Genomic DNA, 27068 nt, shown 5'->3' on the forward strand with positions numbered 1-27068 from the left:
AAGGGCTGCAAAATAAACCTGTCTCAAGTCTTGCCCCAAATGCTTTGACTTCAAGAGAAACTGGCAGCAAGAGACGAAATAAACAGTTCACCGCATTGTTCCAGCAGGCACTGAGGCAGGGCTGTGCCGTGCAGTGAGTAGGTGTGATTAGCTCATTTGTCATTAGTTTAACACGAAGAACAGAAAGCAGAAGTCTAAGCACACGGAAATAGCACCCTCCAATTCTGATTAGCCTCTTGTTTATACCACATTGTGGCATGCTAAGCCTGCACTGACTCACTTAACCCTTCTGCAGGCACGAACACTGTAAGCCCTTTGTCCCTAGGAGAAACGAACACCTCCCTCCAAGAGAGTTAGCAAGAGACAGAGAAGTGATCCTGCAAACTACCACCACCACCACCATGAAGACATCAAATGTTCTTATTTTCATCTTGGTCCTGCTTTACATCAATGCCAGCACAGAATGGCCTACGCACACAGTCTGCAAAGAGGACAACTTGGAAATATATTACAAAAGCTGTGGTGAGATTTTTTTACCATTTCCATTTTCTTTTTAGCTTCTCAACAAAGTTGTTCTTATGCAGTGAGAGACACTTATAAGCCAGGCAATTAATTGAAGGGTTATATTCCCAAGCCAGCACTGGGTTTCTCATCTAGAATATTTTTAATCTTTCAAGTATAGCTGGTTTTGATTCACACACACACAAATCTAACTGTATTTAGATAGAAGATAATAAAGAGGAATAATGTAACTTAGTTCAGAATAATGAACAGCTGTCAAAACCCCAAGTCAGGATGAAAGATATGACCAGGATTTTTATCTAGAAGTTAGGTTTAAAAAAAAAAAAAAAGGAAAGACCCTAGGTCTTTATCTTTGTTACCCCTGGGACAAAACAGGCTCTTCAGTGATCTGCTGTTTTCCTAATATGAGATGAGGCTGTGGTGATGTGCTTTCTGTCCTCCCACTTGGAGTGACAAGGGACCCAGCGTGACAGTGGGAAGGATTCATATTCCCTGCCACTGCCACCGTGCTTAGTAAGACTTCAGCAGCAGCCCCTACCAGAGGCATTTCCCAGAGATCATAGGGTTTTGTTTGCTCTTTAAATCTGTAGAGAAGAAAAGAAGCGACACTGAAATTGACTGAAAATGAATTCACTGAACGGTGCCCGCTTTCCACCTCTTGCTTTGCTGGCCTTGTGCCTCTCCTATTGTGCTGATCGGCTTTACAACTGGGACAAAGGGAATTAGATTCACAGACGCCTCATTCATTTTCCGCACGTGATGTGAAAAGCGATTCATGGCAAATGAGCACCCTAGAGTTTGTTTTTCCAATTCATCCTGATACAAAGGGTTTTCCCGGGGGCTCTTTCTTCCCTGTGGCTTTCATGCATTTTTGCACACCCATTAGAATAAAGCCGGTGAGGGACAACAGAAGTAAATAAATATTTGTAATGCTATTCTTTACTGGCCTGCTCCCAGGAGACTAAAGTCAAGCTTCACATACTATAAATGGCTATCATGCATTAAGAAAATATTTAATTAAATATTGAATACAAGCTTTGGCATTACCTTTATTTCAGTAAGAATTTATTGCATAAATGAATTCTCTTCCATCAACAGGTCTCAGTTAGCATGAGATGCTTTGACAATGAGGCACATGCTCAGTTTGAGCCAATTCAAATGATGATGAATTTGTCTGCTGGCATGTGCCAGTTAAGGATTGCCTCTTACTATGCACACCACTGGCCTAGCTAACAATATGCATTTGTTTAGAGTCATTTGTTTCTGTCAGTTATTTGGGTTTGCTATGAACAGAAAGATAAGAGGTGCATTCATTCAGGGGGAATTCACAGCTTGAGGAGCACGAGCCAGAGATCATAAAGGTCAGGTCCTACCATTGAGAGTGGTTTTCTGTTCTCCTGGTCACAGCTATGGGAGATGAAGAGATTAGAGATTACACAGACGTGGAAACAATGCAAGAGTTAAATCAGATTCCTTGTTTGAAATCAGATTTCTTGCTCTCTTACAGCTCTGTCAACATTCAAGTTGTTGCAACTCAAAACTACCATCACAATGTTCTGCCCTGCCTTTTTGCAGAGGCTACCACACCTGTAGAATCAGGATGCACCATTTGCATCTCTGCTGACCCAGTTCATAGTCTGGTAGTTTTCATAAAGGAGAAAAATATGAGATGTTTTGGGTTGAGCTCAAAAATCTACAGGTGAGGAGGATAAATCTGAATACCCTTCATAGAAGACACCATTCTTACTGAGCTCTCTGGCAAGCTCACGATGGTGCCAGAGGTGTTGATCACCCTTTCAGCAGGTGGGAAGATTTGTCTCTACTTCATTTCACTGTAAACTGTAACTAGATGGGCAGAACATAGCTTAATTTTTCATCTGTGTCCTGCCAATTGTTCTCACCCAGGAGGAAACAGACTTGTTGGTACCTAGGTTTGACAAGGCCCTTTCCCAACAAACCTTCTCATGACAAATATATAGTATCAGCAAACATGGAGTCAATTCTAGGCAAGTGCCCCTACTCTTCAGCTGTTTCAGGGGAATAATGCCCCACACATCCCTCCAGTCTGAGAAATTCCTTTGATATTTCCTACTCCACTGAAGGTATCAGCAGATGACCCATTTTTGGGATATAGGAACCACAGTGAGGTAACTAGTATGAAATCTTGGGTAAAGTAATCCCTGTTGCCATCGAGGGAGTCAGGATTTCACCTCTATTGTTGTTACTATAAGACTCTAGGAAGTTATCAGTGAATTAGGGTTGAATTAAGTGAAATGTAAGGAAGCTGAGAGAAGTACTTCACAACTTTATTTCTGGAGCTGAATGCCCTCTATCAACAAATTAATAGAGTTCAGTCTGAGCATTTAAAAAGGAGTCAAGTGCTCATTTTTGCCTTGCAGTTTATCAGAACCTCTCCTATAATGTAGTAAAAATCTGACTAAAGCCAAAAATATGACCTAATATAACTGTGATTAATGCAGCAGAGACGTTTAGGTGGATAACTGAAAATAGAGAAAATGTAGCAATCTCCTGTAGCCAGAAGCAAATCCCAAAGGCCTGTCTCAAGCAATTGTTCCAGCTGCATCCTGCCCCTATAACACCTAAGACACAGATGTGTATCAAGCCCTCAGCCTCAGTCCATGCTCTGGATCCTATAGAAAGGATCCCCATTTCCACTAAGCCACATCAGACTAAATGTTCTATAACCAGGACCCCAAGACATGCATGAAAAGAAAGGGCTAGACAAGATTCTAGTGATCAATATAATACAGTTAGTTGTAAAAGAGCAATCTAAAAGAAATCAGACAACAATTCTCAGCAGCAAGTCCATGGTGAGAACGTCAGGCTGAGAGATGGGTCGTCTAAAAGTAAAGTAAATAGACAGTGTGCTGCCTCCTCTGTATAACCGCAGGAGACATAACACCGAGACAGTCTTTAAATAGCAAGACATTTCCTATCAGGGCCACTCTTCCTCCCAGGAACAAGTGACAAAAATGAAGGAAGATCTCAAGTGACCACAAATCACTCTAGAAACCTGGGCAGAGATCCCGAGATAAAAGCAGCACAGGTTAACATCTCCGACTGAGAAAAGAGAACCTTAATTGGCAAGTCTATGCACAGACATGAAAAGAACCTGCTACACAAATGACCAATTCCTATCGTTCTTAATTTCACAGTGATTTTTACCGTAATAATGCCTTTGATATGCCCAGCTACATTTTAAAAGGCAATTGTCTGGGAAGGGAGGGGCAGGTAGGCAATGTAACAAAGTGCCCCAAGCAGATTCCGGTGTTATTTGAGTAACAGGCACCCACTTGGAAGTGCAAAGTGCAATGCAGTCAGAGATTACAAAACACAACTCCTCAACAGTCTACAAGCACCTGCTTCTAGGTCACTCCTGTAAGCTGAATTGCCTTAATTAGCCATGAAAACATTCCCACTACATAGTATTCAAATGGGATCCCCTTCACAGGGGAAGCAGGTGATTCCTCCTGCAGACACAAGAAAACCATTTTCCAACTATTTTTACAGCTCTTTCTTGAAATGTTAGTTGGGCATATATCAATAAATTAATGTTTCAGAATGTCAGTTTTTGTTTCAACCAGCAACCCCCACACTGTGCTCCGTGATTATTAAAGTTCTATGTTTAGATTAAGACCCAGGAGATTTCAGAGCTGCCCAGTGCCTGAAACTGTAGATTTCTTGACAGTGGAGCAAAGGAAACTGATAAAGGATAAGGTTCTTAGACAGGGTCTGGACACCATGGACCATTAAGGGCTTTGTTTTCTGTGCATGGGAGTAAATAAAAGGGAATTTCAGGGAGATCTTCTGGCCAAAGTACTAGTATTTGAAGATGACATCTTCAGAAATATTCCCAATGCTCTATAAAACACTGTTTAGACCACATAGGATTTTTAAATATCATAGACAAACACATTTTCCCATTGTGATTTTGCTTACTTTTATTTTGTTTTTCATCTGAAGCAAGGTTAATGGCCAGTAGCTGAAGTTTCAGGAGAAGGAGCAATCAATCAGTATTCATTTCAACCTCCAGAACCTAAATATGAAACTGGCTGCACCCTTTACAAGTTTTGTATTTGTATACCTACAGATTAAAAATAATAAAACATATTTCCGGATACAGTTAACCATTTACTTTAATTAATGTCTTCTGCTAGACAAAGACTCTGGTCATCCAAAGAATTGCTTTTAGTGACAATGCCTCTTCAGAAACAGAGGAAAGTCCGACTGAACTGATGTCCAATAAGCTTGATGTCTGCCTAGTTCTATGACACAGTTCAAGCAGAATTATTTCTACAAACCCTTTTCCTGCCCTGCAGTGGTCCAGTAGGAGAGAGCAGCACTGCCCACTTCAGTACATGCTTGCACTGGGTTGCATTTGCAGTTAGAGAAACTCTCATTTGTATGGCTTTTCTTTAAATTTGTGAGCTTGGATTTGGATCTTGGTGAAATGCTAAATTGTCATCATTGCAGCACTAAATTTATAGCACATCACTTTCAGTTCTCTGTGTCAGCCACTTTAACTAGTCCTTTTTCCTCCCTGACCACACACTTACATCCTTTAGTTAAAGGACCTAAATAATCTGATAGATTTAGATGGTAAAGAAAAGTCTGCAAAAAAATTCTCACCTCATGCCTCCTTAGGGCAAAGATTCTTCTAGACACTTTGTAAAAGGGGTTCTTTTCCATTATTCTTTGGGTTTTTGGCAGACAGATCAAGCCAGATGCTTCTCTTGGACTTATTTATTTATTTCCCTCAAACAGTCTCCAGCAATTGCTTCTGCTTCTAAATTATTTAAAGCCACACAACACCAACTCCCCTCTGATCTTTTGTTGCATAGATTGCTGATGGGCAAACAATCAAAGAACTTAAGAATTTCACTTGAAAACAAGTTTTTAGTTTGTTTACTCTGTCCAAGCCATCTTATTGTCATAGCTTTGCTGCTGTACTCATCTGGTATAACTTACTTTTTCCGAGGGGAAGACCAGAGGTTGACATGCATATTCCTGGCACCAGATCCTAACAAACTGAAGCTATCAACAGAATGAAGGTAGCATAGTTATGAGTGCACATGCGAATTTTCTTTTAAGATTTTGATTCCTTCATGAATTAAAGCTGCCTCATCTATTTCATTCTCCACTTCATTAGAGAGGATTTAAACTTCCTTTCCTATGTGAACTCTTGAGGTGGTTCTGAATGTTATTTTACCCCATCTTCCAGAGAGAGGAAAGTACTTAGTAAGTTTTAAAATGTAAATGGCATAAAGGAGCAGGAGACAATTTCATACCTCCAAGGTACTCTGGCAAAAATGTTAGATTCAGCATCTAGACTTTAAACCATTTAGTAAAATCAATATTAATGTTTTCAGTGAGACTAGTAGTGGAGAGAATTAACCTCAGCTGAACCTTTCCCACCAGGCTTTAAATTTTCCCATCTAATTTAGTCCTCAGTGGTTTTCTCACAGTGCCAAATTCTTCACCAAATCAATTAAGGTCCTGCATCACGGAATGCAAAAGAGGGTTGTTTATGTGTGACACCCTCTCCTGCTTATCTCTAGCTTATAAATCCAAACTGGTTGGCATGTTTTTCACCCATTGTCTTTTGACATGTCTTCAGTTGTTGTAGCCACTGAATCACTAAAGTAGTCATAAGCAGGAGGGGTAACAGGTCACAAGGCAAGCCATAGGAAAATGTGTTCTCCCCTTTGGAAGAAAACAGGAGAGACACACCTAAAAAGTAGTATATTGCATTACAGTTAAGAAGTAGTGTGGGCAAGGCAGCACTGCCATTTCCTTATGGATGCTGAATTTGAGTCTCTATGGAGGGAGCACTCTAACATACTAAACAGGTTAGTCACAGCTATTTTAACAGTTTGACAAAAATTTGAGATTAGCTCCTATATCACACAAAGCAAAAATTGTCAAGAGGCACATTCACCGCATAAAGTCAGGAGCAAGGACAAACCACAGCTGATGAGAAGTGTTCCAGTGTAAATCTTCCTCTGTAAGCCTATGAGGCACTGCTATGCTTTCTTAACACTGCCACATCATCTCACTTAGAGCTACCAGCAAAGCCTCAAAACTCTCTGTCCCCTACTATGCTTACAGTTTACCAAAGAAAATTAAGTCAGGAGATCATGTTCTTACAGCAATTAAACATTCATCAGAGCAAAAATATCCAAAATAATCTGAATAAAATTAACACACCTCAAAAATGCAAAAAACTGCTTCAGCATTATTGTGTAGTGGTGTCATTGTACCAAATTCAGTGGGCCTATGGCAACCTAAATCTAGGGAGAAACAGTGGCCATTGGTGACAAGATGTCCAAATGCCCTATACAGATTAATCACGTGCCGATCCAAAACCTGTTACAGATGCTGCTTTTAGACTCATGAGAGCTTCCAGTTGCCAAAAGCTAGCATCTTGAAAACTACCACAAATTAATTCAATGCTTCAGTTTCCTCTTCACCTGGAGATGGATGGCTCCTGTCAAATGATCCAGCAGTGATCAGGCAGGTGGGAACCCAGCTAGTTTCCTCAGCAGAGGGAGCATGCCATTTCAGCTACAGCTTACTGCCATGCTCCTGTGGCAGATTTCAACCTATCCTGGGAAAATGGGAACATTTAGCCCATTTATATGCTGCTGATTACTGTTCTGTATAATCAGCAGTATACCCTGCTATCCCAGAGCATGGCATGTGTCTAACAGCAGGACAGTTTCTAGTAATGTTTGGTTCTATTTCTGACACAAGCCTGAAAGTCTGTTGCAAATCCCTAGTCATACTGGCAAGCACTGATGTCCAGATAACTTCAGCTCAAGTAGGGCAATACAAAAAAAATGATTAAAAAAAAAATATGAGGAGGGAACAGGTATCTGATTAGGAATACAGGCAGTTACTGTATGCATCTTATTCGTACAGTGCATGGTGTTTTCTTACCAACAGAAGAACAAAGACTTTCTCTCTCTAATACATTCCCTGCTGGGCCCAAATTAATGCAGTATTTTCTTGTTACACTGCTGTAGCTGAAGCCTGCCCTGTCTGCCTTTCTCTCTGAAGCTAACTAGGACAAATCGGGATTATCAAATACAGATATGTATGTGCTATCTCTCAAAGCCAGCATCTTTCAGTTTTGTTTTCTTAAACAGGCTTGGTTAAAGCTTTGTTATACCACACAAAGCACAGAAATCCCCCTTTCCAAATACCACCTCTGGCAAAAGCAAGGAAAGACTACGTGAACCTTCAGACACTGGTCCTCCCCTTGAGCCTCTGCAAACATCTTTAATAAGGCTGCTCTCAAAGAAAGGTGGTTCAGGCAGGAAAAACAGGGAGTCTAGGGGCATGTCTTTGGCAATGCTGCTTTATGCATGCTAGGGACAGCCCCATCCCCAAACACAGCCATCCAGCTGCAGAGAGCCCCTCACACCTGCTGTCATTGCAGGCGCTTCTCTCCAACTCATCACATCAGTCTGGTACCAGCAAATCTCTTCCCCATCTGACATTTGGAGAAGGCTTTCTGAGTTACTGTTTCTGAATATTTGCATATTTGGACATCATATACTCAGCAATGAGTTTGATTTGAAACAGCAAGAGACAAAGTCTTGGTCCTTTATTTAAACTAATTTTCTAAGATACTGGAATCACCTGGCTACAAAACTAAGGCCATAAGCACCAGCCAGTAATGCTTGTACCTTAATCTAGCCAAGTAGTATATAATTGCTCTTTGCATTACAAGTGTTCAGTATTCTTGAGAGAAGAGTGGAAATTACTTAACTTGCATAAACATTTTTTTTTAAGCCATATTTTAAGTTTCTTTTGCTAGTTCTCTGGACTTTTTTAGCTTAGAGATTATACTGAAACCAAATCTTTAGGCTTCTCTCTACAGCCATGTAAGTTTTATCAGAAAGGAAGCATTCACTCCATTGGTCATCTCCAAGAGCTTTGGGTTTAAGTAGACCACAAGTTGATATCACAAAGGGGTACTCACGCAGTTTGTAACCCTGGGACATATAGGATATGCAAACTTTCATCTTCCCTATTTCTTTTCCTAGGCTTGCTTAGGCTTGCTTAGCCAGAAAAATTCAGGTGATAAAACATACAGTGACTTCTGCAAAGGAGGCCAGAGTGCCTGTTTGAACTAGGCAAAAGCCTGGAGCTGGTCATGGCTAAAGCAAGTGTCTTGGAATGAAGCATTTTCATAATAAGGCAGACACAGACAACATGAGTCCCACGATTTGCTCTGCTCTCCTCTGAACAGAGGGTGACTCTGCCCCTCCCAGACACACCTGAAAGTGGCAGTGGCACGCAGTGAAGGCAGGCCCAAAGGGAAGTTCATTAAATTGAAGGTGCTCAGGGAAATCTAGATGCATAATCGGAGAGCTGCTAATTCACCTGATGCTTCTTCCTCAGTTCCTCATAAGTAGATTCCAGTGTCAAATATAACCTTGAGCATTCAGGTTAATTTATTTAAATAGACATTAAAGGGAAATTGTTGAACTAATACATAAAGTCTGAAATCCCAAACAGTTCCTCATTTTTTCCCTCTCCTTTCATCACCTTGAATGCTGTAAAGACTAATGATTTAATTTTATTAACAGCTTTGAAGGTGAGGAGTGTTGGGTAATTGCTAAATACATTTCTTCCTTGTGCTAATTTCCAGCTCCTCTAGCACCAGGCTGTCCTTATTTGACCCTAGCCAAGTGCAGCTATGTGATATCATTCAATTCTGTGGCTTATCTGCTCCTAGAAGTGTTATTTTGAAACACCCAAAGCTTACCCACTTAGAGAGTCTTTCCACCACTCCAGGGCTTACAGATGTGGACTCTCACAAGCACAGCTCATCTGCTTGCTGCTGCTATTCAGTCATACCACTCATTTTCATGCTCATATGGAAACAATGTGATTTTAGAGCAGATTCAGATGAGAGTGAAGCCAGTAGAGGATAGTTAACAAAATGGGGGGAGAAGGGAGAAGAATAAAAGAGAGAGGCTGTTGTACACTAGCCCAGCAAAATTCCTATAACAGGTGCTTCCCATCTGGGTACACAGTTTCTGTAATTCTCAGTCAGGCATCTAGGAGCTCAGGCTCAAAGTGACATAGCCACAGTGGGTTAGCACATTATCATTCCCAGCTGTCTGCTTCATCCCGTGCTCTGGAGATCACCTCCCAGAGCACAGGAGGCTATAAGGGCAGTTCCAGCTCACAGCCCTGTGGCTTTGTGCACACCCATGTTCAGCAGCAGCACGAGCTGCTGGCCCCACAACTGCAGTAATTGAGGCATGAAAGTGAGTTCCCATCTGTTGTCCCCATCACTGGGGTTACACCACTGTAAATACGTCTGAGATAATTCACCTATGAACCTTCTGCCAAGAAAAAAGGCAGGGGAAAAAAACTCCAGGAAGAAAAGTTCCCGAAGTCATCTGGGCCTCTAGGCTGTGCTACATACACCTGCTCAGTCTTCTAAGAAAAACCCAGGCAAATCCATCCCTGTGAGCACCTTGAAAGAGGCTGAAACCTTGCACTGTGCTGCCAGTGCAGGTGGTATGCAAGGAAAACCACATCCCAAGTCAATATAGCAACAAATCTCCACCAGGGTACCACCCAGTAGGGTGAAATGGGAGGTGGGATGCATCACTAATACTAATACTAATACTAATACTATCACTAATAAGGTGTGATCAGTGGCAAGATGCTAGGTACATCCCAAACTTCTCTCTCACAAAGCAGGATAATACTATAGAAGCCAGTCTTCAGCAAGAGCTGTGCATTCAGTACAGCTCAGTATCAGTCACAGCATCAGATTCAAACAAAACATCTGAGAGATCTTAGAGTGAATTGATTGTTTACAGAAGTCAAAGACTTGTCCCTTTCTCAGAGAGGTTGCATGAAAGATTTAGAACCACATAGACAGAAACTTGAATCCAAATGCTGCTCCCAGGCACCTTACTGTTAGCTGTAAATACGTTGCAGCGTGAGTCCTTCACACTAGATACACAAAGAATGCCCATTTTCCCATCAGTAAGCAGATTTTCACTGATAAACCTCAATGTGTTTGCAAAATTTCCAACAATGTTTTAAGTGTTGGTAATATATCAAAGCTGAACTGGAAAAGCAAAACTCTGCAACCAGTTGAAGAGTTTCTAGCTTTAATTATGGAAGAGGGAGCAGATTGAAGGGAGTGGGTGGAGGGAAGTCTGGGAACATACAGTACTGTGCTCCATGAAATATTGCAGGGAAGAGGAAGGCTGAAGGGCAGCCCCACATATTTTAGAGATTTAACAGTAAATGTTATTGCTCTGCACATGTGAAAGACATAACATGTATTTTTTTCAGTCTAACCAGCTCACTTCAGATTGAGGCAAACACAGAAGAATAAGTATTAAACCTCCATAAGAGACTCACAGTGACTCACAGTTGTGCATCTGAGATGAAACACAAAAATGGCAATTGCCTCGAGTTGTCTTTGCCACAGGAGGGACTCCTCACCATTTAAACAGAGGGGTATGGCACACTCCCTTAGTGCATAATGCACAGCTGGATTTACAGACATCTTCACTGATCAAATGGCTAAAGCCCACTATTTTCATTAATTTCCTTTTTAGCTGCAACCTTTCTGCCTATGTGTTTTGGAATACAGACGCCCTGGCACCGAGCTTTAGCAACACAGCCATTCTTTCAATTGATTTCAGCTGGAGGCCCCCACCTCAGTACACCACAGCATCTAAGATGTTAGATTGCAAAGTCTTAGCATGAATTTCCACAGTGAGATGGTGAGAAAATTAATTGGGTTTCTTTTGACATTGGAAAATTTGACATTTCTCAGCAACAGAGTAACAACACAAAATCCAAGTGCTCTAATTCACAAATTTTTCTGGAATTTCTCATGTGAGAGCTTCCACACTCTCTTCCTCTCTGGGTATGAGGCAACACTTCTCTGATATCAGGGCCCTATGCTGCAACACTAACAGTGTAGTAAAAAACATCCATGGCTACAGTGCACCACGAAATATGTCATCTGTTAAAGGAGCTAAACACATAGAAATAAAACAGACACAAGACACCCAAATTAAAATAACCCTGAGGTCAGGGTCATTGTAAGAAGTCCATGCTTTCCAGAGAAGCTTGGTTTCATGAACATCCCCTTTCTACCCAGTTACTGATGAGAAATTTTGAACTAAAAATTCAATTTCTAGCCCTAACACCATGATGTAATTTGTTAATTGAAACACAGCCTATTCACTTTGAAAAGAGAAGAGCATCGTATATGCTGCAGTGCCATGTTTGATTATAACTCCTTCTGAAAATTTTGGAACTAACAATTTTAGTAATTTGATTACCAGCACTATTTGTAGGCCTCAATGCTCAAGTTTGCTCTGAATCTGAGCAGCTGCTTCCTGAACCTTATCATCACACTACACACACAAAACATAAACGAGAGGGGCTCTTGCAGAACTCCAGAGGAAAGCGGAAACCAAGCCCTGGGAGATGGTAAAAACCAGAGGGGAAGCAGGAGTAACGGTCCTGGAGAAAAGAGAAGTTTGACATGCTTTCTGGCTGGAGCAGGAAACTGTTCTAACTGATTCCAACAGCCTCTGAAGCTGAAAAAAAACAAAGTGAGAATTAACAGGAGTATGGAAAGGGAGGAAAGACAATCCTCTGACTCGGGTCTCACTTGATAAACAACTCCAGGCACTAACTATTTGTCCCAAGCAGATTATGCAACTGCAGAGACTGCTTTAGTAGTGTGGAGGACAAAATCCAGCACAGAGACACAAAAAACTGTTTGAAATACAAGTGCCTTTTATGTCTCTTTTAAACCGTTATCTTAATTTACCAGAACTTAGGGCTCGGGTACTCCTTTTAGACCACACTGATGATCTGTGGGCTCACAGAACCTGGCTTAGTTAGAGCTCCCCAGGTCCTCCCAACACTTTCATTCATTTCATGATCCCCTCTAAGCAGTCAGCTTTCAGTCACACAGACTTGCTTGCTGCCAGCTGCTACAGCTGTGGGGCATTGCTGCAAAAACAGAGCTAATCTATGGGGATGCTAACTCAGCCTCACAGAGGACACTCGTGACTCAAGTTTCACCACAGCATCAAAGGAATTCTCCCAACATGTTATTTTCAATTCAGCAAGAAGACTAGCTCAAGCAACAATAACTTAAACAGAACTCAGTTCCCAAGTCTATATTTGTCACTACCAGCTCGATGTAAACCAAGAAGCCTGTGGCTGCTTCTGCACATGCCACAGTTGCTTCTCTTTTTTCCACTGAGAAGGAGGTTGGATGCACAGGCTGGTTGGAAAGCCACATTGAGGGACAAAACTATGCCTAAAGCAAGCCTTGAGGCTCAAGATATGTTTCCAAACTAGCCAAATTTTTCACCTCCAGCCACAGTTTTGGAAAACACTTGCACATTCTGTTGGTTGTGGCAGCTGAGCTCTCAGTTGTTGCTGCTGCCTGTCACCAGAGAGTGACACGACGACAAGCCTTCAGGCATAGCATGAAGTCTCTTAGAGGCCAGCAAGGAAGAAGGTGGAAGTGGTGTGAAAACAATTATGTTTATACAAGAGTTTTAGAGCTTGATGCAGAAGAAGAAATACTGTAGGAACTCGCAAGAACCACATTCATGACAATCATCAGTCAAAGGGCTCCCTTTAACCCCAGCTCTGTTAAAGTCTCCCAGAAAAGGAGAAATGTAGAATATTTCCTGGGTTAGAAATATGGGATGGTGGACCCAGCATAAAGTACTGCATTATATCAGTTACACAATTTTATTTTCAATTTTGGACCTTCCATTCCACTTCAGGATTCATTTTCCTAATTAGCATCACCAAGCTGTCTTGTGATACAAATTAACTAAAAGCATCTTCATAACCAATTGTCCCTCAGTGTTGGGGAAGGAATGATAGTGTATAGTGTCTGGGAAGAGCAGTTGTGCTGAGAATTCATTGTTGAATAAGTATTCACTACCCACTACTGAGGGGAACTTGCTTTCTTTGAATTTTGCTCATTTTCCTACACAGTAGGTTTCAGTCTCACCTGACTGTGCTTCAGATTGAAGTGTCAGGAAGGACAGAAGTAGCTAAGTAGATATTGAACACAAGGTATGGGAGCTTTGAGCACTTCTTGGAGAATTTTTAAGGAAATTGTTTTTTATAACACTTCTATTGCTTTCTCCTATACAGCCATTACATTTCATTAAAGATAGAACTTGTTACCTACTGCTTTGTGTCTTCAAACAGATCCCCAGCAAGATTTTGTTTTCAGCATTGACAAGTGTTCTGATGTCGCAACCCACACCTTTAACATCAAAGCTTCAATGGTCCTACGTAAGTGAATTGCTATTTTCTCACACCATTAATAGGCAATTCATGTGTGAGTGCTGGTATTAAGAAATAAGCCAGAGTGAAAACCTCCCACAAAATATGAATGAACTTAATTTCTTGGTAATTTCAAAACCTATGCAGGGCTACAGAAATGTCAGTTCTGTTATCAGCTCGGCCTCAGACTATGTACGTCACTCTAAGCGGGTCGTATCAGCCCCCAACTCCTATTCCTCTCCTAGCCTTCATTTATACACATGGATAGCCAAGATGGGGGGGGCTGCTCTAGAGCTTATCTTCATAGCTAAGACTTCTAGGGAAAGTTTTGTTGAATGAGAGAGCTACAGCACCCACACTCTTCTGTCAGCACCAGCAGCGCTCACCAGATTGCCAAGGCTGTGGCCCTTGCAGGTAGGAGACTGAATGGACTCCCACAGAGAAGGTGGGGATGGCCCTCTGCCCCTCCTGAGCATACAAACATGCTGAGGAAGTACTAGCCTGTGGCAACAGGCCATCAGTTTACCACCTGCAGTAGCTGAAATTATACCCTTCAGCACCTGACTGATCAGCAGCAAAAGGTCAAAACTGGGTGCACAAGTTAACATTAGTCATAGCTTGCTTTGCGATCCTTGCACAGAAAAGCCACCTTCTTGCTAACCTGTTGGCCCCAAGCTCACCTAGAACCTCTACTGCCAGAGCAGAAATAAGAAAGTGCTTCTGTACATTCCTGATGCTGAAGATAAATTTGTGTGCCAGGTGTCTTTTAATACTTGGGAACGCTTCCTTGTATGCAAAAGGTCTCCATTTTGTGAGAATGTTACCCACTTGCCAAGGAAGCATGAGTTTTTATGTGGCTGCAAAGTTAAATGAGCCTGCAAAAATCCCATTACAGGCATTTGTAAATATTTTTCCCACAAGTCCGAGTACAATAAAGATATATGCTATTATGTCCTTTGTCATATATCTTGAAGGGCTTAGAGACCTGTTGCTTAAGCATGGATTTCTATGTATTAGGAGTTCTCAGTGAGGAGGAAACATTTAATAGCTCAAACAGCAGTGGGAAAAAATGTAATCTTTTTTTAAAATAAAGTAATACACCTGTTTACCCTTGCACTTTCTCTGGTCTCTCTTTCTGCTTTGTGTGTAGGACACGACATCAAGGAACTATACGTCAAGCTTAGCCTGATCATAAATGGGAAGACGGTCTTAACCTACTCAGAGACGCTTTGCGCGCCGGGTCATTCTAAGCTTATCTTCTGTGGAATGAAGAAAGGAGGTAATTTAGGTAGCACTCTAAGTGTTTGATGACTGCTGAATACTCCAAGCAGGATGCACCCGCTGTGCTGTTGAACACACCAATGCACCGTAATGTTCTGTTTACTTCAACAGTATGTTAATGGATGACAGAAACACAGTAGGACAGAGACGTTTTAATTTAAGAGCCTGCTTTTCCCCCTAACCTGTTTTTTCACTTTTCTTTTAATCACAGAAAATTGCACACACATGGAATTTCAAGTCCATAAAAAATAGCTGTGGTTATGTGAACCTATCCAACAGCAGAGAGGTTCATAATCCCTATTTATGGGCATGTGATTGTCATGTGAGCAAGAAGTATGACAAAAATAAAGGCTAGTTCTGTAAAAGAAATGGCCTAGCAAACAAACAACTGTTCTGAACATGTTCTTCACTATTAAGCAAGTAACACTTCCTGTCCTTTAAGGCTATTTTCAGCTCACTTTAAGAGGAATTATGCTTGAATAAGGATATTTGGACCAAGATACTATTTGATACCATCTATGGTTTGCAACTTGTTTCTGCTCAACATGTGCCTGTGTAGCAGCCACATGAATTCAGTTCCTGCCAGTTGAGCTGCCAACTGGTGAACACTTGCACCGGTTGGTTTACAGCGGTATCAGCTGCCATAAGAAAGCAGGCATCTTTGGTCCCAGGTGAGCCTGGGCACCTCAAGGTCCCTTCTGACACAACACAGAGCAGGTAGTGCCAAGTTAGCCATGCTATGTCTGGAAGAGCTATGGTCATGCTTCTGGACTTTAACATCCACATATCTTAAACAGTTATTTTTAAATCCCTCTTCCATCATGATCATCTCTTTAGGCTGATTTTAAAATAAACAGGTAGAGCCACAGAGAAGTTTGAGTTGTTAGAGCACCAGTTAGCAACAGAAGCTCTGCCTTCCTTCCATCCACTTGCATCTTCATCCTGATAACACTACAATAACTCATGTGCAAGGGCTATGAGTTTAAAGACCATGCACAGCACTACTGCTAAGACAGCCCCTGGAAAATGACTAAGACATTTCACACAGCACAGAACTATCATAAAGAATAATAGAGAAATGCTGCATGAGCAACCAATTATGTAAATCCTGTAAGCCAGATAGACAAAAAAATTAAATTCAGACGTTTCTTCAATTTTGTATTGAATTACAAGTGGAAAAAACCCACCCACAGACCAACTGAAAAACTATCTTATTCTGATGAAGTACTAAACATCCTTTAGAGAATACATTAAGGAGAAGTAGAGTCAGCCCTGAGCTGAACACAAACTGCTATTCACACATTAAGCCACAAAGCCAAAACCTCCTGGGGTTTCCAAGTCCCTTAATCTTAAACTGACAGGCAATTGTTTCTACTAATTGAAGTACATTATGATATAAACCCATAGTTGGTTGCTTAAATAATACTATGTATCTTCATTTAGAAGCATTCCTGCTTTCAGGCAAGAACCTCTGCCACAAACTTTTTAATACACACCCTCTCTTTCAGTAGCTATTATTATTTAGTAATTAAGTCACAGTGGGAAAGAAGTGAACTTTCTCAGACTGAGGTTCAAACTGAAAATGTGGTATTTCTTAATTAGTTGACAGTTTATTCCAAACCATGTTTTAGGACACAGAATTGAGATGAAGACCAATTTAGGACAATTCAGGCATAATTTACCATATTAGTACAGCTGTAAATATGACCTAATACCTATGCAGAAAGGACAACATGTGAATGGCGAAGCATGCAGCCTACCAAAGGTATGGGGGAGCATATAGCCCTTTCAGCTGAAGCTTTTCATGGAGAGCCTCTTTTTCCCTATTGTACAGGCAACATTTCCAACATCTGGCCAGACCTGACCTGAGTTTAAATATAGTTTCACACAAGATTTGCTTGCCTTTCACAGTGAGACCAAAAATTGCCTGTTCCTCCCTCTCCCAAAATTATATAGAACATCGTCCTACTACGGGCTTCGTTGATCCACTCACTAGTGTGGAAGAGCAGAGCAGAAGTCACAAAAAAAAGAGACTTATAAGAGCCTGATGTGGCAAAGTCTTAGGTGTTTGAGGTTGTTTTCTTTTTGTTTGTTTTTATTGTTATTTGCTCTCCTACAGTTTTGCCATGACTGGAAATACTCTCTGTGCTGGAAAGACTTAATATAGCTGGAGGTTTCATGTTCATCATAATCATACAGTATTCACTGTTTTTGTTAAGCAAGGGTCATGTCTGGCACTGCTCATTAGGACTTCTAAATACGATTCCAAGATCCTTTTCTTTGAGCTGTATGCCTGTTGTGAAGTTCTTAGCTCAAAGGTTGCAAGGAAGCTGGCCATTGTCCACTTAAAAACAATAGCAGCAAGACTGCTAAATTCTTTGCGGCATAGCATGAACTCAGGTCTTCCTCTTTTTTAGTAGAAAGTGATGGCTATTCCTCACTTCCTTCAAAGAAAACAGTTACATAAAATTCAACAGATTTCCCAATGAAATCACTAAAATCAGAGTAAAAGACCTACCAGGGTAATATTTAGCAATGTGCCAACCACAATTTGCATGCTTAAATAAAGTTTCCTGACAAAAAGATAGCTGCATCCTCTGCAAGTTTTCTTTCAGGCCCAACTGACAAAGGCACCACCAGAGCACTTGTACAATTCCTTGTGCACATTCCCAAACCACAGAGAAACCCTCACCTTGCTTCAGATCTCCATTCTTTACATTATTGTAGGTGTTACAGTGGGCAAGTTTCTAAAATAGTATTTGTGAATAAAAGTAGCAAACACATCATGAATTACAAAACTGGCTATCACACTGAGAGTTTAGGTACCTGTTTCTGAGAAAGCAGCTACACTACAAAGCTAGGTCTTTGTGCTGATGCACAGTGACATCTTGCTTAGCCCCTTCATCTCACTTTTTCCTCTCCAGTAAAGAAAGTGAATGCTTCTCAGCTGGCTATATATTTATATATGTTTTTCTCACTCAACTATACATCTATAGCTGGCAGTTATTCAGATCATTCCTACATCCATAAAACCTGCAGAAGCTGTGTGTCAGTTGCATGGGTGCAAGATCGTGTCCTAGAAGAACTCAAACATGCAGCATTGAAGTTCTAAAAATATTTAGAACATAGAAAAAGGAAGAGGTGGGTGCAGATATACAGGGTCTTTATATAGTACAAGAGTGTGAGAACGTATACAGATTTTCAGTGTAAGGAAGATTTGAGAAAGAGGAGTGAGAATTTCATTATGGGGCTTTTTTCAGGAAGGAGAGGCATCTTCATGATAAATGATAACTAGTAACTTGAAGCAGTCCTCAGGAAGCTCTTACACATTTGAAAACTCTGCTTCAGATTGGAAGCTACTAAAGGCCTGTCTACTGGCAAAGAAAAGGACTAAGTTACTTTGGTAGAAACAACAGTGAAAAGCTGCTACAAAAAATACAACAGCATCATTTTGAATCAGTGGCAAATTATATATATTATATATAATATAAATATTTTCTAGGGTGCTCTACAGAAATCACCTTCAGATAAGTCTTTAAGAAAACGGGCTGAAAATACATCACTGTTGACAGCATGCTTGACATCTAACGTAACTTACTAGCAGAACAATACAGAAACAGGGAATTTTTTTAAGGGGAAAAATGCACTCATGATTTATGCTCTTCCCAATGTTTGTACATTTTTTGCAACTACATTTGAGCTTTCTCTAAAAAGACCACAGAATTCTTTCAAAGAGCTGCTCAGTGTTTGTGTCAGTTACTGCAGCAGATGTGTTCATCCTCTTTCAATGACGGGATGTAAAAATGTATGAATATATGGAGAAAATGTGTATAAAGGATACTGTGATAAATATATTCCTTAAGGTTTTGGAGGATGTTTATACTTCTGGAATTATAGTAGAAATTCTCATGCAACTGAAACATAGAATGGGCTTTTCAAAATTTGCAAACAAGCTTTATTTAGCCAGTAGAGGCTCTGAGGAGGTTGCCGTGGTCCAAAGTGAATACGAATGATAAAATTCAGCAGATCTATGAATCCATAGTATTTCCTGGCAGGTCTCAACTAGCTGAAAACAAAAGGTGCCCCTGCTTTCCTCTAAGGACATACTTTCAAAGCAGCATAGTTTCCCCCTCCCCATTGAAGCAAGGAAGGTCACAGGAGTTTCCTAGAGGACTGGTTACAGAAACACAGAGTGGCTGAGGTTGGAAAGGACATCTGAAGGTAAATTAGTCCAGTTCCCACCTACTTCAAGCAAGGCCATCTACAGCCAGTTGCCCAGGACCATGTCCAGGCAGGGTTTTTAAATATATCCAAGAATGAAGGGTCCACATGCACTTCGGGCAATCTCTGCCAATGCTCAGTCACCCTCACAGTAAAAAAAGTCTTCCCTGATGTTCAGGAGAAACCTCCTGTGTTTCAGTTTGTGCCCACTGCCTCTTGCCCTGCCATTAGGCACTACTGAAAAGAGCCTGGCTCCATCCTCTTTACAACCCCACTTCAGGTATTTGTACATCTTGATGTGCTCTCCCCTAATCCTTCTGTTCTCTAGGCTGAACAGTCCCAGCTCACTCAGGCTGTCCTCATTGGAGAGATGTTCTAGTCCCTTAACCACATCAGCGGTCCTTCACTGGGCTCTCTCCAGTAGCTCCATATGATTAGTAACTGTGAACTGTGAACCACTGCAAGACTCCTGGTTAGAAAGAGCTAAATAAGGCTACTGCTGAAGCATAAAGCAGTAAACATGGACCTCAAACTGGACACACAGAACTGAAGTTATCTCCGTAACTGAAGGCTCCCTAAAAGATAATACAGCCCGTAAGAGTGACTTCTTTGATTACTGAGCAAAGGCATATCTACAACACATCAGAGCAATCATAGAAAATTTCACAGAGTGGGTTGAGGCAAAGCCCCAAGACTGCATTCATCTGGCTACTTTATCACACAGTGAAGTGTGTGTGGAAAAATAGCTTCTATCTACACTAGATGAGAGATTAGCATTGCCATCATTTCAGAAGCAAATTTATGGCCTGATGACTCCTACTTCATTTTAAAATACAGACTTTGCAGAGCTCGAATGCTGCATCTGTATTTTTAGATTCTGGATGGCTTTCTGGGAGCCTAGGTAAGATCCTAATGAGCCATGTGATCCAAGAGGAATTTCCATGTCCCTAGGGAGAAGAACTTTGGGTAAGGGTGATTGTTAGCAGCCGATTTTCCCTTCTCCTCTGGTGCTATCCAAGATTTGCTAGGCTCAGAGTTGTCTGAAAGAAGGGTTACCATACAAAGCTCTCTACTAAAAGAAAGGACACATAAAGCATGAGCTTGTATGGTCCACACCACCCTGAGGGGGCAGCTCACAATATGCCTTAGCACACACTGACACACATACAGCTTAAGTCCCAAGGGAGTCACTCATCACCTAAGTCATGCAGTCTGCAGTGCCTTTAATTCCCATTTAGACTCTATTAAAGTTGTGAACTGAGAAGTGGGCTGCACTGTATTTTTAAAATTCTTGAGTCACTGCTCTCTGCAGTGAAGATGTGTCAGACTCCTGGGCTCTTGCTTCGTGCACAGAAGCAAGCAGTGATGCACAGAAGCAAACTGTGACTGCTCTTTGCAAAGGAAAAGACTTGTTGGTGTCCAGTGAATTGGCCAGGGATGCAGAGAGGAATGAGTACAGCACAGGTGCTGTAGCATAGTTGATCTGTTTGAGATTGATGAGCCAAAACATACTTATTCTGTTCTCTGTTTTGGTACTAGGTTTTTCAGGGAAATGCTGAGTTGTTTTGCATCTTCACCTCCCAGAATCATCAGGGCATTGCATAAAGCAAACTTCTCATTAATGCAAAGGTGCAGAACACTGGTAATATCTGAGGTTTCTCCTTTTCCTAGCTTATCTTACAGTCATGATTCTTTCATAAAATTTTTTTACAAGACTAACATTTCATAACATGTGTGGGAAGACCTCCTGTGTAATGTTTTCCAAGTCCATGGATGGTGAGATGGACCATACAACATAAGGATGTTACGAACCTTATGTCCAGCCTTTCAGAAGAAACAGTATAAACTTACAGTGAGACTAGACTAAAAAACTCTCTAGAAGTGACAAGCATCAAGATGCCAGCACATACTCATATAAACATGATGAAACACTTACTCCTCTCTCACTGTCAAAGTAAAGAATATTTCATGACACCTACAAAAGAGAATCCTTAAACAGTTCTTAAGACTTTTCCATGACTTGTGTGGGGCAAGTTGTGCAAGAAATTCTGAAATACCAAAACATCTACAAGTTTTATTTTCAGTCAAGTCTGCACAGTTTGGCCCAGTAAGCTACGAAAAAGTAGGAGGAACTGCAAAATAGCTTGCTAATTCTCTCCATTAATGCCAAAGTTGCCCTTTCTTCAACAGCCAAGAGCAAGCATGCCTCGCACGATTAGGGAGATGAGGATTGGAAGGTGGATCTCCTGGGCTCTATTCCAGTCACCAGCACTACTTGTGTTGACTTTAATACCTCATGTAACTTCTTGGTGAATGCTTCCTCATCAGTGAGATAGACATGTTCTTATTACTTTAAGGTCACGTTCATCAAGCAGTCAGAAGTCCTCCTCAAACGCTCAGCTCAGACTGGTTTTTATAAAAGTTACCAAAACAGTACAGTTCAGCTATTGTACTTGAAGGTGCTTAATAGTTCATGCTAAAGGACCCGAGTCCAGCAGTCCCTGTCCCCTTTCATTTCCCCATTTGAAGGATGCGTGCTAACACAGGCACACTCACCCTCTCCTCCACTCAGGCTGCAAGTCCTTGAGTCCAGGCTCTGCCTTGCTTTCCCCACAAGGCAGTATACATGCTGGTATTTCTCTCAGGAGGGCTGTTGCAAGACTGTCTATACAGCATTTTGCAGTTCCATAACACTTGTCACTGGAGCACTTTGAAATTCTATTACACAAAGAAAGCATCTATGATCAGCTGCTTGTTTCCTTTATGTGCTGCATGTCTAACCATCCAACACCACTGTTGCTTTTCAGAACATCTCCACTATGAGGGACCAGTCACACTGGGAATCAAAGAAATCCCACAGGTAAGTTGGTCACAGCTGTGCTCCCAAGCTTTCTGGGTGAGGTGTGGTCAGAGGGCTACCAGCAATCACATCAGCACATTCCAGGCTCCCCTGGCTAGCACACTGGATCTGATAGTGTTTTACATGACTAATTCTTTCCAATATGAAATTAGGGGATTTGCTTATAAAGCATAGGAGCACCACCATTATCCAGAGACCGACAGATTTTCTTAGTATCGAAGGTCTCCTGTACCAGCACTAAAATCATGCAGCCAAGAGCTCCCTCTCTTACTCTCAAAATAGCAAGATTGAAGAGAAGAAGGCATCACCTAGATTATCAAGGCACATAGTTGAGAATGTGGTGGAGAAAGGATCACAGTCACCACTACGAAAGCATAGAGCTCAGGTGGTCAGTGAAATACTCCTTAGATTTACTCAGAGAGGCACAGCATGAGCTCTCAGATCTTCAGCAGCAGACACAAAACATATGTCATAGGCCAAAAAATGAGATCTCAGGCCTGTTCATCACAGGATTGGTCCAGGTGCAGGAAAAGAAGACAGGATCAGAACAGGATCAGAACAGGGATACAGAACAAAGACATGAGTCCCAAAGAACCAGGCTTGCCAAGACCTTCAGAGGTGATAACAAGGATAGCTGGTCTCTGGGAGGATAGAGCCTCCATAACAGCTACCATTTGATATGTCTCAATCTTCCCTTGGTGATAGCAGCAACCACAACCTTTATTTTCCCAAGGCTTTTACACAGAGAGCTGGGCCCCCTTATGCAGACTATTATCCCACACCTACCAGCCTGCTTCCCTAAACCCTACACCTAGAGATGTTGTGTTGAGCAATGACTTTTGGCCTCTCATACGGGAGTGCTTGAGTTCACATCAATCAGCATCCTGCTCCAGGAGTAGCTTTACTAACACACTGAGGACATTTACATAGTAAAACCTCTAGACAAACTGAGGAATAGATCTTTAAATCAAGAAAAAGCCCAAGAAAAATGCACATGGACCAGCAAAACTCCAGTTCTGGGCAAATTAGCTGAATTTGGAGCCAGAAATTCCAAGATTGTTCACAATCCTCTTTTAATAACAAGTTTTCACCACAACCAAAAATTTATTCTGGAGGAGAAAAAAAAAATCTAATAAACAATGGAAATTAGTTATTATGAACTCCCATGAATTTAACTATAAGCTTTTAGAGAGTCAATGTGCTTGTGAGAAAGGGAATAGGAAGCCTTTTCTTTTAATTAATCAATCAGGCAAATAATACCCTCCTCCCATGCTGGCAAAAAGGAGTTATTCCATACAGCAATTGTCTCCTGATCATTGCAAAGAACAGCCTCATCTGAGCAGCCTGAGGGACGTTTGCACAGTCCACACAGCAATTACAATAAGGCTGTATTCTCATGAGCATGTTGCCATTGGGCCTCTCTCTAAATTTGGATGTTACATTTAACTTGAACTTCTCTGTGGGGACACAGGCCAGATATTGCTTTAGGAATCCCATTGTAAAAGGCAAATGTCAGGAAACCTGACTCATTCTAGCCATGCCTCTTTCTACTCCACAACCAGAAGCAGGTTCTGAGCAGGGCAAGAGCTTTCTGTGTTACACAGCTAGGAGGTCACTGCTGCCAAGCTATCCTACCCCAGGTTTTTCTCCCCTCTACCCTCCAGAAAAAAAAAGAAAAAAAAAACACAGAAATAATTACTGCAATGCCAGCAATATAGAGTGAATGAAATCTAGTTCACTTCTTCCTCCAAATCTGCTAAGTAAGTTTGTCACCACCCATAAACAGTGCTTCTCCTTCTCCAAGTGTCTGGAGAGACCAGTTTTGACCAAAACAAGATAGTCATGGCTTCTTTAAGGTTCAGGGTTTTTTTGTACTGTAATGATACAAATTCTCCCAAAAGCCCGAATTCGTAATTTTAAACGCACAATTTGAAATTAAACTACCCCTTGTTTTATTATATAGGAATTCGTCATATATTGAGTTATCTATACATGCACATCCCCTCAAGGTGCTCTTTCATAAAAATTCATATCAATAACACTGAACAACAAGATCCAAGGAACTGAAGTGCCAGACAAGTGAGCACCTCTTTGCTTTCCAGTTACTGAACAGCACAGGCCATGTTGTGCTTGCTCATAAGAAACATGAGAAGTTGCACAGATTTGAAGGGATTTTTTATGCATCAAAACATTTTGTTCCCCTTGCACTGTTTTAATTTTGAACTTGTGCTTGTCAGCATTGATATCCCTGATGAGAGTATTTTGGCAGAAAATATGGGCAAGTTCTTTACCACTTGTGAAACATTTGGACCGGAAAGGTTTTGGAGGAACTTCATGGGAGAAGGGTTATTCTATTTCTGGGAAGAGGACTTGGAAATAGAAACAGAAGCAGCTATGTACTACTGATGGGTTAATCTCTTGCTTTGTCTTTGTCTCACACAGGGAGATTACACTATTTCAGCAAAGCTGACTAATGAAGATCATGTCACTGTCGCTTGTGCAGATTTTACCGTGAAAAATTATTTAGACTATTATTAGCAACAAACCAATTACATGAAAGCTACAGACTACCAGAACTATTCAAGCCAAGTGGGCTGCTTGCATGCTACAATGATTCTGAAGAAAATAATCCCTACATGGTGATTCTGATGGTGTTCCTCTTTATAATTCACTATTTTCAAGAATTTACTAGATCCTCTAGTGGTACCTTTTATCTCTAAATGCACACTGTAGCCTACTTTTTTCTTCTAATATATACAGCTGTAAGTAGAAAATATCCAATACCAACGTTTTCATCTTAGGATGAAAATAGCACGAGGCAGAACAGGCGAGAGCCTAAACATTTTTTTGCAGTAAGTTATGGAGGCATCCATTTCTAACACAGGCTGAAGACTTTATATATATATATCATATATTATGCAGTTACAGCATTCAACATCTTAAATCTTCTCCGGGGCCTACCTGGAGATTCCACTAGTACAGATTTTGTTATAACCACAGAACAAATCCATATAGGATGAACATGCCCTTTTTCCAGTGATCCATGTCCTGTCACTGGATTCATATCACTCTAGTCTTCTGGAGTCTACCTGGAATTTTTTGTTCTTTAATGTCTTTCAAGTGATACGTGAATCATTCTGTACCTAAGCTATTTGCTCTTCTTGCTTCTCAATAAATTCATACTGAAACAAAGTTTTTTCTCGTTTTTCATCATGATTCTAAGGTCTCTCCAAAGCTTAAGGGGAGGAGATGGGGGGTGGTGAAGTGGAAGAGGGAGGGAAGATTGAGGGGAACAAGTTAAATTAGTACATTTTAAGTATAAAGTATCAGTCATGTTTACACATGTATTATATTCACAGAGGACAAACTGTTCCTAGCTTTGAGCATAAAGCCCCAGGAGAAGTAACACAAATTACATTCCAGGTGTAGCACATCCCCAAATCATCTCATTCCAAGAGCCTTTGCACCTGGCGTAGCTGATGTGTAGCTGGATAACCTAGATAGGCATAGGGCAGCACACGGGATTAGGATCTTAGGTAGGGGAGCATAGAGAACTGTTTTGGATCCTTCCCTGTAGGGGAAGGTTTGGGAGTAGCATTGAGTTCTGATTTGGAAAGGTGTGGGCAGGAATCAGAGACACAGGAGGGTCCTGGAGCTGAGCACAAGTGTACGAGGGACAGTAGCGAGATTGGGCTGCATGCCTCATCTTGGAGAGGTGCATGTGCAGCCAGGGCAGCTGGCCACAGAGGAGCTTTGACACGTGGCCTCCATCCTACACACCCACATTCTGCAGCTCCAATGAATTCCTGAGCAGCAAGAAAATCCCTGCTGCACAGATAACCAGCACCACAGAGCAGCCAACAGCCAGCAGCAAGGGATAGATATTCTGTTGCTTTCTTCGTGTCCAGCAAAATTCTCACCTGCTATCTCAGCAAAGGAGAGCAACTCTTTGAGCCTTACTCACATAGGGAGGATTACTGCTGCTGAACATGAACCAGCAAGCACCACAAGATGGGATAGAGCACATTTAACACACTGCACTTTCAGGACATTTCTATTACACCCTGGTTTGGGGGAAAAAGAAAAAAAAAAAAAAAAAAGAGAGAGAAAAGAAAGAATGCCAGGGAGTTCATGACAGCTTCATCCACCAGTCCCCAGATCAGGGTTCAACTCTTAAGTGCTGATGCTGTTTTGGAAATAGGTCATCCAAGTCACCACCATTGCTGCATTTTAGTAGCACAAGCTCATTTTTTTCTCTGATTCCAGTGATGCATCAGAAGAGCCATACCTTGTGGAGAAGCTAACAAAACTACATTCAGCAGCAGCACTCACACAAGAGTCCACTTGCTCAGCTCCCTTCCACTGCAATCACACAACAAAAGCGTGACTGAAACCCAAATTCCTGCCACCAAGCTTCTTGGTCTGTTATCTGATGAAATAACCAGCAGATTAAAAACAGACACAGTACTAGTTTAAGCATTTCTACTTGAAACTGATTCCATAATAGCCAAGATCCTCTTAGCCAAATTCACCAGGCTCCTTATACCCTCAGTCACACCTGAAGGGGCCCCCAGGCCCACCACAGTGAACAAGCCAGCCTTTGCCTCCACATGGTACAGTGTCTCCCCTAGGGCATCTGCAGCAGAAGCTGCTGCAGGAGGTTTCAGCTGCCCCAAAGTGTGAATTTAATCTCTAAAGCATCAAACTTCTGGCCCTTGAGATCTTCCAGCACTGATCCTTTTCTCCCCAGCTCACACCCAAGACATTGCAGAGCCTCACTCCCAGTACCAGTAAACAACATCTGGCTTCCTACCACAAAAATTGCTTGCCCTTTTTCCAT

General features: G+C 41.4%; 1 protein-coding gene across 1 annotated transcript; it reads left to right on the forward strand.

Moving 5' to 3' along the window:
• Positions 1–225: 225 nt before the first annotated feature.
• On the forward strand, positions 226–25420 carry LY86 (lymphocyte antigen 86). Its single transcript, XM_050323262.1, has 5 exons — positions 226–522; positions 13789–13875; positions 15017–15145; positions 22176–22228; positions 24671–25420. Exons 1-5 carry the CDS (start codon positions 402–404, stop codon positions 24764–24766), a joined length of 486 nt encoding a protein of 161 aa, XP_050179219.1. The 5' UTR covers positions 226–401; the 3' UTR covers positions 24767–25420.
• The last annotated feature ends 1648 nt before the right edge of the window (positions 25421–27068 follow it).

Source organism: Myiozetetes cayanensis, unplaced genomic scaffold, assembly GCF_022539395.1.
Source record: "Myiozetetes cayanensis isolate MyiCay16 unplaced genomic scaffold, myiCay2020 scf1, whole genome shotgun sequence".
NCBI lineage: Eukaryota > Metazoa > Chordata > Aves > Passeriformes > Tyrannidae > Myiozetetes > Myiozetetes cayanensis.

Excerpts from the sequence above, each read along its gene's own strand:
- LY86 (XM_050323262.1), top strand. The coding sequence starts at position 402 with ATGAAGACATCAAATGTTCTTATTTTCATCTTGGTCCTGCTTTACATC. Across the intron at positions 13,876-15,016 it reads CAAAGCTTCAATGGTCCTAC|GACACGACATCAAGGAACTA; the intron begins GTAAGTGAATTG and ends CTTTGTGTGTAG. Across the intron at positions 15,146-22,175 it reads CTGTGGAATGAAGAAAGGAG|AACATCTCCACTATGAGGGA; the intron begins GTAATTTAGGTA and ends GTTGCTTTTCAG.